Source organism: Physcomitrium patens, chromosome 25, assembly GCF_059467195.1.
Source record: "Physcomitrium patens ecotype Gransden chromosome 25, ASM5946719v1, whole genome shotgun sequence".
Classification (NCBI taxonomy): Eukaryota; Viridiplantae; Streptophyta; class Bryopsida; order Funariales; family Funariaceae; genus Physcomitrium; species Physcomitrium patens.
In genome coordinates, this window is record NC_143434.1 from 13,794,068 (window position 1) to 13,808,202 (window position 14,135).

Consider the following 14,135-nt stretch of genomic DNA (forward strand, 5'->3'; position numbering starts at 1 on the left):
TTGGTGGGTGGTTCTCGGCAACGTTCACAGTGTATCATTGCTTACTATTTTCAACTTATGCGCATGGACGACCCATTAAGAAAGGTAGAAGAGTTCCCGTAACTCAATCAGCAAAACAAATTCGGTAAAACTAAAAAATAAAAACTTAATCACAGATCAACGTAGGCGGTCCATCTCGTTTAAATGAGTTCCATTAAAGTTCAAAACCAAAAATCCCATATCTAGAAACTAAAATACCCTCCTGCCTCACTTGCGTTGGCATCTTTTGTTGCTTGTCCTTCTTGTCCTTGTACCCATCATTTTGCGTCCTCTTTCCTGGTCCCGGGGTCCAACTCTTAGCCAGCGTCTACAAGAATTGACGTAGCATACCCAAAAATATAAAATATCCCCAAAGACTAGGATGAAAAACGATTAGATTAAATGATGGGTACAAGACTAAAGACAAGTTAGATGTAAGGGCAAACCAGGGGAAGACAAGCAAGCAACGAGTCGTATGCTCAAACTATCCGGGGGTTCGAGAACAACCAAAAGGAGTGGCAACAAAAGCCAAAGTAAATGTGTGCCTCCAAATTTGCTATTCTAGTAGCACGTTTTGATCTCTTCCTTTGAATCCATGTGACCCATCATATGAGATTGATCTTTCCTCATTTTGAAACCTTACGCAAAGAATATGTAACCAATAGAACAATCCTGCATTCAAGAAGAGCAGCAGACTTGCTAAGAATGTGGCCGTAACGAAGAAATCCGATTTTCCAGAATCTTCAAACAAGTAGCGGAACTCCAGATGTACTTTTCCACAGAGCCGAACAGGTGAATCGAGGAATGAATCGTAAGCTCCACATCCACGACCCCAGTTCTAAGGTGCCCCCCATCGCAGCCAAGTTCATACCCATACCAGTACTTGCACGTGTCTTCCATTTCAACACACACACACAGCCAAATGTTGGCAGATTATAAGGGGCACTGTATACCGCCTTACTGCAGCATCGCCTCTCAAGGACGCCAGTCATTGCTATAACTGAGATGGCCATGTAAGACCTTCGGTATGTGCACCTTCTTGTCCTGGTGCATGTCAGAAATCCTTCTAACCAGTGTGGCATCCTGATCGGTTTGAAAGTTGCGAAAAATGAAAAGAGATCATCTTTCCTGCAAGTATGCACGAGCTTGATCAAGCCCGCTTCAGCCGTTTTCTGAGAAGAGATGTCGAGCAGGTTATGGAAAGGATCGATACAAAAGTTACAAACACCCCAATGAAGAGAATAAGCTCTTCATACCAGGAGTCTTCTTTCTGGTATGATCGAATGCTAATACTGTTCCAGAAGCTTTCAGTGTACACTGGGTCAGCTGCTCCCATCTTATCACCAGCCTCTAAAGGAAGCAATTGCCACCAATAGTCGTGGAATTTTAGCCGAGGAGAATATGCAGGAACATACCTGATTTTACACAACGCCACGGGTTTAAGCTTACATCAGTAACAAAGATGTTCAACTGCGACGACAGTCCAATCATAGGCCCTGGAACTCCAAATGGATCTCCACATCGTGAGTAATGGTCGGCATAATTTGAGATGATAGATAGATAATTGCAATACATTTTGGCTCTCATAATAATAATATGATGTCTTAAATAGCAGTCTTTAATACCTGGTTGAAGACACGCGACACTGTCCTAACTGACTTTGTGTTGCTCCGACGCATACTTCGTCAGGGTTCTTGCAAACCAAAGTACATTTCTCGTGCAAATCCTCCCGGGGCAATGCTGTCCGGTCGGCTAAAAAATTCCACACAAATCGTGTCGTATCATCAATCACTTCTGGCATCGAGTTAGGAGATACGCTGGGATCTGCTTGAAACACTCCGACATAGTGATTGGCGACGTCATGGGATGCAGTCATCAAACTTTCTACTAAACTGCACCTCATGCCGGGGGAAGTCCCAAAGAAACAGTTCACCATTTCCTCCACCAGTGACATGTTCACCTGATTACAAGTGCAAATTGAAAGAATGCTGACAACATCATAATCTTTTTGGTGGGATCTCAGAACAAACACCAGAGCATAAATTAGGAGAATACAGTAAATAAACATGAAAGTAACACAATGAGGAAGTTCAGGAGCAGAAAAAGCGAGGTAGTACCTGAATAGATTCAAAGATTGGAGAATCAAATCTCAAGTTATTGTCACTTGCAAGCAGGACAAGCGATCGGGCCACCAAAGATGCCGCTACCACTAGTGATGGCAAGTTCACATTACTCGAGTTGTCATCCACGCTATTGTAATACTTATTTGTGAAAGCTGTGTCGAATTCTTCAATGACAACACCTACACACGACAATCCGTGTCACACAAATACATTCTGAACTGGTTGGAACCTACTTAAGAAGAATGGAGCATCATCGCCAGAAAAATGCAATTGATAGAAGCAGAGGGAAAATCTAACTCTTAATATCACAATTTGAAACTCACTAAGGCACTTAGAGTCCAAAGCATAAAAACACCAAGAAAGTTCATATACGGGGGAAAACACTGATTCCCTGCGAACACCGAAAGAAAAACAATTTCGAGGAGAAACTGTACATGCATATGCATACCAGCAACAGTAGGATCATTATGGACGAAAGTCATGAGACTCGAAGGAGGTATCCCTGGATTGTCTTCGTTAGCCAATTTCACCGTTGAATCCGTGGAGGATGCCGATAAATACAATGCATCAATAATCTGTTGCGTATCGACGGCTGCTGCTGTAGCCTGCTTATGGACGAAGAACGTGGCCTCTGATGCTTGGCCCACCGATCCAACTTCCAGGATTTGATGAATTGATGTTAGTCCATAATCCGCAAAGGCTCCCTTCTTAAGTTGAGCCAAAAACTGTCGACTTCCCAAATAGCCCCTCGCCTCTCCCGTAAATACAAGAAAGACGAGTCTCTTTAAAAAACTGTCAAAGTCAGGAACGTGCGATAGTGCATCAACCGCTGCAAGCAAGGCTATAACTCCTGGAAAAAGAACCAAAACACGAAGCTTCAATTTTCCCGATCAAATGCAGTACCAGTGACATCTGCAACCAATCAATGATTGTTGTTCTCTTCCCAAAACAAATAAAAATTAACATAAAAACAGAAGCAAGAAATTCGGGCCATGGAAAAGTATTGGTCTGGTAGTGAAGGATTCAAAAGATTATCAGTTTCGAAATAGGAAGCAAGACAGACCTGACATTGGTGAGTCAGCCCCAGGGGCAACATCACGGAAGAAAGTTGCTGAATCTACGGACGCCATCGCCAACACGACGGGCTTCACGGTGGGATGCGAAACATTGACAGGTGGGAAAGTCGACATGACGCTGTACCCTCCTAAAGGAAGACAGGAGAGCTCCCCCAAACATGATTCTGTTGTGGGTGTCCCAGTTTTAGTGGTCTGCATAACGTCGTTAAATTCTACCACATTTGCAGGCCTCTTCGACCCTTTCTCGACGTTCTGGGAGGCAAGTCTTCGTGCTAATTCTATGTTTTCCTGTAGCCAATCAATTAAACCGTCAACAAAGACGGTACCAACTCTCCATAATTCATAGAAAACACGCAAATATTCGAGTAAGCGTGTAGCCACACATGATAGGATGGCATAAGTTGCGGTTATACCCCCCTATTCTCTGTTTGATAAGGCAGCTTGCAAAATGTTATGACCCTAATAAATTGCTAGAAAAATATGACCCTTCTACCTTGCTTTCTTATCCAATTCACCTCGCTCATAAAACCCTAAAAGCCTCTCCTACCTCGGACTCTTGAACTGTACAGCCATTTTGCAATGACCAATCATTTCCTGTGATCAGCTTCACAAGTCTCGCCTCCCTATAGGTCATCTTATTATGATTTAGTTCCCAATTAACAATATCACAATCTTTCGACAGCGAAACCCCTAAATTACTCAACCACTTCATCTACAAACAAAAACGCTGAACGATGTCTACGCAATATTATCCTATCACCACAACTAATTGACACCAAATGAACAGGATAGAAAGCAAGAGAAAGCTTCAGGAAAGACATTATCAACACCCACCGGAGAAGAAAGAAAAAATACTGGAAAGTTGAGTCGACGGTGCATCATTCCTGATCCAAAGGGGTTCCAAACCCAGGATTGATTCTCATACGGCGCGAATTCAGCCTGCGGAAACCTCGCATCATCCGAAGCTCCGAACCCTGGAGCCTGACTTCCGTTCTCCACAAGCACCCCAACCACATTTTTATCATCCCCGAATCGATCAACAAACTCCTCGAACGACTCCGCAGGGACCAGTACAGTCGCGGGAGAATCCAAAGCGTCCCCCATCCTCAAAATTGGCGCACTCACGGCCCCGTGCCCGGGGTTAGCGCAACCAAGCTCCCCAGTCAGGTTGAGCCATCGGACACAGGGAAAGCCCGCAAGCGACGCATACATGCGCGATTCAAGCTCGGGGACGGATTTGATAGACGAGCCATGAGCTAGCCAGGGCAGCAGTAACAGAAGGAGGAGAAGCCCCCAAGCTCTAGCTATGGCGGCCATGGCCCTGAACCCTTCTGCAACGGAGGTGGCACTCAAAAAACTCCTCCAAAAACACTCCCCGCCTTCCCAATCCACATAACAATACGGTGTCCGGGGCTGGCTGAGGCTTCAAGCCCCAGCTCACTCTCAGTAGCTTTTGGGAGCCGGGCCTTTTTACCTTTTTCCTTTTTCCTCTCAGCTTATCTTTTACTTTCGGTCACGGACACGTGTAGGTGAGAATTGAATTAACGGATACGTGTAAGCGCAAGGTTCTGCCACTTATCGAACCAGTGGTCAAAAAATAATTTTTATGAAGAAATAATAAATTGATGAAACATGTTTGTAAGTGTTAGATTTGGGCTACGTGTAAAATGTTGACCATTTCTTTGATTTTTGATTGTACACTTGAAATTTTGTTATTGAATTTCCTCTAATATTGAATTATTTAGAAAAAGCAATCAAAACTACTTCTCTTGTTCTAGTTCTTGGCACTTTTATAGTCATTAATACCTCTTGTTTTGATTTCTTTTCTTTATATTTTTCTTTTTGAATAAGTTATGGATGCTTGCCACTTTGTGGATTTGGAGTTTACTTTTCGGATTTATTTTTCATAATGATAAAATTTTGGACCAACTTCTTGTGGCAAGATGACCACAATCTAAGGTCACATGTGCACATAAATTTTCATGCATATGTATATATATATATATATATTAGCACATTTTAAATGTGTGATTGGTATTGTATGAAATCAATTATGATTATTGTACAAAATCAATGTTCCATATGTTCCTTGTTCTCACAACACAAGCCATGCTCACAAAGTCACCATTTCTATGAAGTGGCATTGACAACAAATAGTTTTGGCTCTTCATTGGATTTTCAAACTCTCAACACCAAATTGTTGCAGGTTGTGGATGTTCACACTAAGCATGAAATTTTGAGGGAGACTTTGGAACACTACGAACATTGGGAACACATAGAACATGTATAAATTACGTTCTTGGATGATATGGAACTCAAGGAGCAATTGCTTGAAAAGCCCCATAGATACCTGTATGTATGTATTTATACTGAATAATTTGGACCTTCTATTTTGGAGAAACAATTCATCAAAAAAATAAAACATAAAGCTCTCATTTTAACAAAACCATTTTGAAGATTGTAACAAAATAAAATAAAAAAATAAAAATGAAAGTACAAGCCCAAATAAATTATTATAAAAAATCTAAAACCGATGTTTCAATTGCAACAAAAAATCCACAACCAATGATTTCAATAGCTAAATAATTTAAACAAGCGAAATGGGATTCCTGTAGAATGTGCACATACATACATACATACATACATACATACATACACATATTTAGGTATTTTAACGCGAGCGGAGGTTGGCGAGAGTGGTTTAAAATTTTTTGAGAGGGAATTCGGGAATTTTGGCGGGGTGAAGGTGGCCCAATGCTATATAAGTTAGAGAAATTCAAATCCAACTAATTTCGAATTTTGGAATGTTCCCCTCCCTCGACACCGCCAGCCTGAATAAAGTGACAAACAATCCTGAACACACAAATCCAGGCGAAAAAGTCGAATTAATTGCAAAGCTATGCGAACTTTCGACCATATTTTACAATTCCTCCGTCTCTCTCTGTCTCATCGTAGTTTGCACACAGGAAAGGAGTTCCATATTTGTGGACGAGTGTGTGTTGCCGTGAGCCTTGACGTGTTAGTGACATTGCAGAGTTGGAGGAGGTCTAGGGTTTGAAGTGAAGTGAAGTGAACAGGGTGAGAGCTTCGTTTGGAGCTTGGATGAGTTTGAGGTTTTTTGGGAGGTGCAATTTGGTTATGTGGTTATGTAAAGGCGACACACTAATTTGACTGTGTTCGTGTAGCAAGAGGTCAGTGTCTGTAGCTATGACTAAACCTGGCGCTTCTCCGTCTTCTTCCAGTTCGCTGGAAAATAATGTGAGTTCAACTGTGTGTGTGTGTGTGCGTTAAAACAATTTCTTTGTTTCTCTTTTCTTTTATTATTATGTGCATGAAGGCAATTTTGTCTTGAAGGTCAGTTCTAATCTATCTGAGAGCGTCGGAATCCTGCGAGTCGATCAAACCGAGCACCAACTTCTGTCGATGATTTCCTAGTACTTCACGTTTCTCCTTGAATTTTGCCATCGGAAATTTTCAGATTGTATGTGTAGAGTCTTGTGACATTCACGATTGTGTGCGAGTTGATGCGTGTCTGTTTGATTGTTTGTAGGTCACGACTTTAGAAGAGTGCATTTCAGAAACTTTGGATATGGATTCCATGGTTAATGCTTTGGATGCAAGCCTCTCTGGACCTGATGAGGTTACAGTTATTAGAAGTCTTCGAGAGACTGCAAAAATGGGAGTGAAGGAGATGAATGATGATGAAAATCATCAAAGCGAAGTTGGGATGCCATCGCAGGTATCAACGCCACGTGTATGATGTCATGATTCCGTAGTCGACATAATTCATGATTATGGTCTTTGCCATATTCAGTTGCTGTCTCATTCAAATGCCATTACTACCATCGCTACGTATTTCCTGGGGTTGGAGTCAGCTTATTATCAGAGTGATTACGCTTTATTTACTTATTTTGCACAATTGTAGAGTACTTGTACTAATTCTTTTGTAATCTGTTTTTTCGGACTTGCCTGATAGAAAACATTAACTTCTTTGCTGCTTTTAACTCCCCCCCAACCCTCTATTTTGATCTTAGAAAAGGGTATGTAACACTCTTATCAGACCTTTCTAACTAGAAAATTGTTACAGGAGGTCACGGTCTCTAAAGGACTGAATGAGTCAAGGACGGAGTTGCTACAGCGTGTGCAAGCCCTGAAGAAGGTAAAGGTTTGGCCTCAAAACTTGAAACGTGTTCTGTTGCTGCTTCTCCGATAGTTGCGGGGACCTGGTTTTTGAGCTGTAGGCAATGTCCTCTGCATGTTACTCGATCAGGACAGGCTAATAATGTTTTAATATTGTGGCGAACTTCGATGCTCATCACGTGGATGTTGGATCGATTACTCGGTAGGAATTGGAGAACTGGCGGAGCAAATTGGATACCCAAGTCAAGTCGTATAAGGAGGTAAATTTGCCTACCAGGATTGTTGTAATAATTGGGGGGAGTTTTGTCTGAAACTTTCATACAGGTGTAGACTTGAGAAATGTTGGCGGCATGCAACTATAAAAGCACGACTGTGGATGCACACATGATCTTACCTTGCTGATTGCACCCTTGAATGATATGTCTTATTGAACATCTAATCATACACGGCGTAGTCTGATATGATAGAATTTTCATCTTTTGCGCAGGAACTAGGAAATCTTCGGTGCTCTCTCAATACAGAGGTTGAACTACTTCGAGATGTAAGTCAATATCTCTTTGGCAGCATTTGATCTCAGCATAAGGGTGTAGCTTCTCATTGAAGTTGTTGCATCATTACTTAGACGGCTGCTCTTTGCTCTGATCTGGCAGTGACATTTTTTTGAATTCGACTCATTTAAAGGTCGACCAAAGAGCCTTGCTGTGTAGCCCACAAGCTTCTTAATAAAGAAGTCTTGTTGTAACACATTAGTAGCGAATATGCAAATTCCATGCCGGGCTGAAGGTTTTCTAGTGTTTTTTGTGTGGTACAGAATAGATGTTATCGTTTTTCTGACTTCCTATTTTATTTCTCCTTCAGGAATTTCAGGAATTAAGGAACACGTTGAAATTGCAGCGGGAACTTACATCCACCAAATTATCAAAGCTGGTGCGGAACATACCTCTTCAATTTTTTTTATATTGCAATTCTGCTGAGTCTGTCATTGTGTCACCTTTAGGTAGGAGTGCTACCAAGAAGACTTTTGTTTTGTTTTACATTATCTGCTCAAGATTATTTGTCAACACAATGCTGTTCATTGTTGCAATTGATATGGCACGTTGTGAACTAGAGACTGATCTCTATAGCCTCAAAGATACTTCTGACAGAAAATGTTATTCGGTTGCAGGATGAACCATTAGAGCTAGCGTTCGATCCCAAAGCGCCTCTCCCAGCTGCTAAATTGGCTGTTTAGTGTTCCTCTTTTGTTACTCATAACTATTATAATCCGGGATGGGCACCTATTCAGGCGATGGTTATCTCAACCATCAATCCGAGTCGCTCGATAATAGCCTGGCAAAGTTCATGTTCAAGACCTGAAACATTCATGTCTGCACTTAGCATGACCCTCAAATCGGGTGTTGAGGAGAATTGCCAGGAATTTAATTTTCTCACTTAACTATATTTCTCGAGTCCCAAACTGTTCGCTGCAAAACTCTTCTTGTATGGAAACATAGTACACAGTGAGTCATATTTAGACTTGACATTTCTAATATGAGCTAAAAGTAAATTCTTTCTCCGAAGACTCTTAACAGTTCGATTTTTGAAGTGATTTTTTACGCACAGTTTAATACGATAGCTTTTAATACAATTAAGGTTTATGGTACCACCATGTGAAAACGAACTCAAGAAAAGTAGCAACCTCTTCATCATAGGACCTGTTACGTCCTGACGCAGTCCAAACCTTGCACCTCTCACCATCTTCAGTGTGATGAGTTGCCATGCAACTTCACAACAAACACCAATCAAAAATTACACATACACTGCTTGCCCATGGAAATTCCACATCATCTCACACGCAGGCCACACCGACTACTTGAAACTTTCCTCCATGAAATCATCGACAAGTTAGTACGACCTCCCCCAAGATAACTGGTGTGAAGATACACAGAGCCTTACCGTATATGTGAATGACTGAGTCCTTCGTGTGTAACCAGCACAGCAACGGTTGGGATGTGCAGTGCACATGCTGCGGTTGCTTTCGTGGCTGATTCCTGAGAGAATAGCCTTTGATCACCAACGCAGTGATCGAGAAGTTAGTGAGACGTGAGCAGGCCAAGGAAAAACAAAAAGTTTAGGGGGGGTATCGGGAGAATCGAACTCCCGACCTCTTGCACCCTAAGCAAGAATCATACCACTAGACCAGATACCCGTGGCCGAAGTGCCGTCCCTTCGCTACTGACAGCTGGCGGTCAGTACCGATTAATTTGTAGAGAACTGCAATCCGTTCCCTGCCTTCCCTTCCTGAAGTTGGCTTGGCTTGAAGGTGCTGCCCTTCACTTCCATCAAACATGTCGTCCAATCCCTTCATTCTTTTGCTCCTTCCTAATCCGCAAATTCTTTGCTTCCACGCTATGTGTTTGTATTGTTGGGGTTCCATCACATGCCACCCCCCAAAAAGTCTAAGGGCCTCCTTTAATGCTCAATGGGTGGACAATGCTATTTTTTGACTTTGCTTGCATCTAATGATCCAAGGCAAAGTCCACCCAATTCCAAAATTTACTCTTCCATGTATAAGGGTGTGAAGCACTTTATGACTTGAGGCCTACATACACAATATTTATGAAGAACTTTTTTATCCTCTTCATTTATGTGATTTACAAATTATAATACATTTACATTGTCATATTATGTGGCATTTGGCTTGAGAATGTACTAGGCATCTAGTTATATAAGATAAAAGGAAAATTGTAATAACAAGTCCTAACAACTCTGATAGATTTTTAAACAAATTATAATTAAAGATTAGTAAGTATAATCAAATATCAATCAAATTCAATTAAAATTGCAAAAGAATTATATAAGAAATACAAAGTATTCCTAAAGACCCTTTAAAGAAATCATAAAGAAATAACATAGAAATTCAAAAATATACTAAAATAAAAATCTTAATAAAATATTAAAATAAAAATCTTAGTTAAATCCTAGTGAAATCCTAACCAAACCCTAAATAAATCCTAACCAAATCCTAACCAAACCATAACCAAATCCTTATCAAACCCTAATCAAATCCTAAATAAATCCTAACCAAATCCTAGTCAACTTCTAAGCAAATCTAAATCAAATTCTAATCAAATCCTAACCAAATCCTAATCAAATCCTAACCAAGTCCTAACCAAATCCTAATCAAATCCTAACCAAGTCCTAACCAAATCCTAAACAAATTGTAACCAAATCCTAAAAAAATCCTAATCATATCCTAATCAAATTCTAATAAAATCCTAATAAAATCCTAGCCAAATCCTAATCAAATCTTAACCAAATCCTAACCAAACTTGAAACAAATCTTAACCAAATTCTAATCAAACCCTAAACATATCCTAATCAAATCCTAAATAATCCAAGTAATTCTTACATTAGATTTAAACCTCAATAACTAATGAATGAACGATCGATTTTAACTCAATTTTTTCTCACCTCTTCATAATTAAGTTGACTATAAGTACAAATATTTTGAAGAAGATCGAACTCACCAAAAAGAACATCAATTCTAATATTTGCTTGGATGTTGGCACGCCTCCTTCTTCAATCTAAATGTTGAATTTTCAGTGTCAATATCTCGTTATTGAACTATTCGATTGATCTCAAATTTCTCACATACATATAAAAATAGGTCTACTACTCACATACATAATTTTGACTCCAATTCAATTGATAGATTGCAAAAAATTTTAGAAACCCTCATTAGACCTAAAATTCTACTTCTTGAGATCTTAATTCACTTAAATCTCAATAATCCTTGATCCAACTCTTTCATCAAGCTAAAACTCATAGGATATATTGAATATATATATATATATATATATATATATATATATATATATATATATCCATAAATCTACAAAATTTTATTTGCAGATCTATTGTCAAACTTACAAAATTTTCCAAAAATTATCACCTACTTTATTTCACAAATCCAGAGTCTCCCAAAACAAATCCCAACTTTGCAAAGCTCTTGCAAAGTTAATATACCTTCAAATCATATCAAATCAATATTCAAAGAAAACCTATTCAAAAGTTAGCTCTGAGATCCTATCCTATGATTTCCAAAAGAATCCCAAAATTGTCGTCAGAGTTCGGTTTTGTGCCTTGGGATCTAATTTTGATCCTAGTTCATAACCAACCTTCTCTGAGTATTAATATCTAATTTTTTTAGATAATTTTTATTAAAAATACTCCTAATTTCTTTCAAAAGTTGCATATATTATTTAATTTCCTAATCTACCTTATTTTGCTCTATTTGTTGTCCTACAAAGTAAATAGAAGCCTATTTTACAAAAAAGTAGTGTTAGCACCTTTAATTTTTCTACCCCTTGACTATTATCTATTTTTCCAAGATAATTTGTTATAATATATTTGAAATAAGATCTTCAAAAATATGATATTTTTTTCATCTTTTTACATATGAGCCATTTCATATCACGATAATATTTTCCATTACATATTCCTTGAGCTTATAATTTTTAAGTATTATTTTTTAAAATCATTATGGATAAAGTTTTCAAAACTTCATCCAAATATAATTTTTGCAAAAACCATCTAATCTTTAAGTTTGATACAACTTTGGAAATGATACTTAATAATAAAAAACATCATCATAATGAGATTTTTTTTTTAAATTGAGAATGCAAAAAAAAATATTTGTGTAAGTCTAAAGATCAATTTAAAATATAAAGTTTGTACTTCAAGCAATAATAGGCCCTTTCAAATTTTATTCATTGAAGCACATTACTTTTGATTGATACAAATATCTTACAATTACCATTTGTAGTTATTTTCTATCACTTTGGAGTATATTATTCATTACTTATTGTCTGTATTATAAGTAATGGTATTTCTAAAAGACAATAGATTCATTAATGACTAAATTTGAGGACAAGAAGAGACGATGGATTAATAATGAAAATACAAGGAGATGTCATGTTACAAACATAGATATGTTCTTTTTGTAATTCTTTTTATGATTTTTAATATTATAATAGGATTTTTTTTATCCAATCTTATATTTTTATAATATTTAATATTTCTATAAATATAGAATATTATTTTTTTACATAATAAATCTAAAAAACATTATAATTTAAATATTAAATATAAATTTAAAAATTATTTACAAATATTTGTTATAGTAGAAGATACAACTACTATAATGCATGTATTGCACTCTCAAAATATTCAACATGTGATACATTATGTTGATATATAGATAGTAGATAGTAACATATACTTCATGAAATTAAATAAGTATAATTTTTAGTAACTTTTTTTCAAACTCAATTTGTAGTACTTGTTTGAATGATAATAGATGATTTATGATTTTTTATCTATTTATAATCTATAAAATTGGTGGCACATGTAATGAAAAAATTATGACATCTTTTTATGCACATTTGATAGACTAACCTAAAGCTAAATTCTAAAATCCTTGCTTAATAGTCTTATACATCATTACTTTTAAGAATGGAGCTTGTGGCTTGTCCTTTATCAACTTTTGAAAATACAAAAGGTGAGTTAAGAGCACTCTACCAATGCATTGATAGAATTTTGACTTACAATTGTTAAAGATATGAATATCAATGAACTAAAAAATTAATACACTCTTATATCACTCAAAAAGACTAAAAAATCACTCAAAGATAATATACTATTAAATTACAATGACTATTGCTAAAAACAAGAAGATTAGAACATCTTAAAACAAGACTAAAAACTAGAAAGGCATTGAAAAGAAAGAAAAAGGCTTCATTCTTATCTCCATATATTCTTTCTAATTATGAAATATGTGACAATATTCTATAGGACCTCCAAAATATGTTGAATTTGTAAGACATGTATTTTAACTTGCAAGGCAAATTATCTATATGTATGTCACAAAGTTAGCTTGTTTTGCAAGCTATTAACATGTAAAGTATATGATTAAGTTTTTGACCAAGTTTCTAATCTATTAATCAATTACAAATACATATAAAGTCAAAATTGTGTTTATAAAGCTTCTAAGAAGTTTTTCTAAAATATATTATGAAATTAATCTATATTTATATACTTTTACTTAATCATTTAAGTAACTATTAGTATAAATATATATGTCCATGACATTATCTTCCTTTCTAGAAATGAATTCCACAAAGTGAGATCATTATCTTTCATGGATATTATAATTCTTTATCTTGGTTTTGATGGATGTCATTAATAAAAAGCCTTAACTCTCTTTGCTACATTTATAAGATTCTTTATTATATTTATGAGATTCTTTATTAACTCCCATATGCATTCACTAATATCATATTTGTGCTAATAAAGAAGACATTTCAACTTATTTTAGCATTGCTTTGAATCTAAAACTTCTTTTACCTTGAATTTTTGATTATTATCCATTTTTATAGAAAAAGATGGCATTTTTCTTCTTTTCAAGATATTCATTGTCTTATATATCTCAAGAAGAGACACATAGAATATAGATATCAAGAACATAAATATCAAAGAAAGAAATCTTCAATATATTCTTGTATCATTGAAAAGAACAAGAAAGTCACTCAAAGATGATATAATATTGAATTAGAATGGTTATTGCCAAAAACAAAAAAGATTACAAAGTCTTGAAACAAGATTGAGGACTAAAAAGGCATTAAAAAGAGTAAAGAAGGCTTCATTCATACCTCCATGTATACTCTTAACTAGGAGTTATGTGGCAATATCTTATAAGACCTCCAAAACATGTTGACTTTCCAAGATATAAATCTTA

The 14,135-nt window shown here is 36.9% G+C and overlaps 2 protein-coding genes and 1 non-coding gene across 11 annotated transcripts; 1 reads left to right on the forward strand and 2 right to left on the reverse strand.

The window, feature by feature from the left end:
* Nucleotides 1-175: 175 nt before the first annotated feature.
* LOC112277334 (nicastrin) lies at nt 176-4,657 on the reverse strand. 2 transcript variants are annotated; one of them, XM_024509504.3, is made up of 6 exons: nt 4,052-4,657; nt 3,205-3,505; nt 2,590-2,991; nt 2,136-2,320; nt 1,644-1,978; nt 176-1,433 (listed from the first exon to the last, which is right to left on the reverse strand). In XM_024509504.3, exons 1-6 carry the CDS (start codon nt 4,532-4,534, stop codon nt 1,169-1,171), a joined length of 1,971 nt encoding a protein of 656 aa, XP_024365272.1. In that variant the 5' UTR covers nt 4,535-4,657; the 3' UTR covers nt 176-1,168. The 2 variants fall into 2 exon arrangements, with proteins under 2 accessions (XP_024365272.1, XP_024365273.1); XM_024509505.3 differs by having other exon boundaries at nt 176-1,514.
* A 1,332-nt stretch (nt 4,658-5,989) lies between these two features.
* Nucleotides 5,990-8,797, forward strand: LOC112277335 (uncharacterized). Of its 8 annotated transcripts, none has more exons than XM_024509506.3 (8): nt 5,990-6,295; nt 6,403-6,475; nt 6,768-6,956; nt 7,305-7,382; nt 7,564-7,617; nt 7,845-7,898; nt 8,216-8,284; nt 8,523-8,797. In XM_024509506.3, exons 2-8 carry the CDS (start codon nt 6,425-6,427, stop codon nt 8,586-8,588), a joined length of 561 nt encoding a protein of 186 aa, XP_024365274.1. In that variant the 5' UTR covers nt 5,990-6,295; nt 6,403-6,424; the 3' UTR covers nt 8,589-8,797. The 8 variants fall into 8 exon arrangements, with proteins under 8 accessions (XP_024365274.1, XP_024365277.1, XP_024365278.1 ...); XM_024509508.3 differs by having other exon boundaries at nt 5,994-6,295; nt 7,305-7,376; XM_024509509.3 differs by having other exon boundaries at nt 5,991-6,408.
* A 676-nt stretch (nt 8,798-9,473) lies between these two features.
* On the reverse strand, nt 9,474-9,545 carry TRNAP-AGG (transfer RNA proline (anticodon AGG)). The gene has a single exon. It is a non-coding gene; the product is annotated as a tRNA-Pro (tRNA).
* Nucleotides 9,546-14,135: the final 4,590 nt, after the last annotated feature.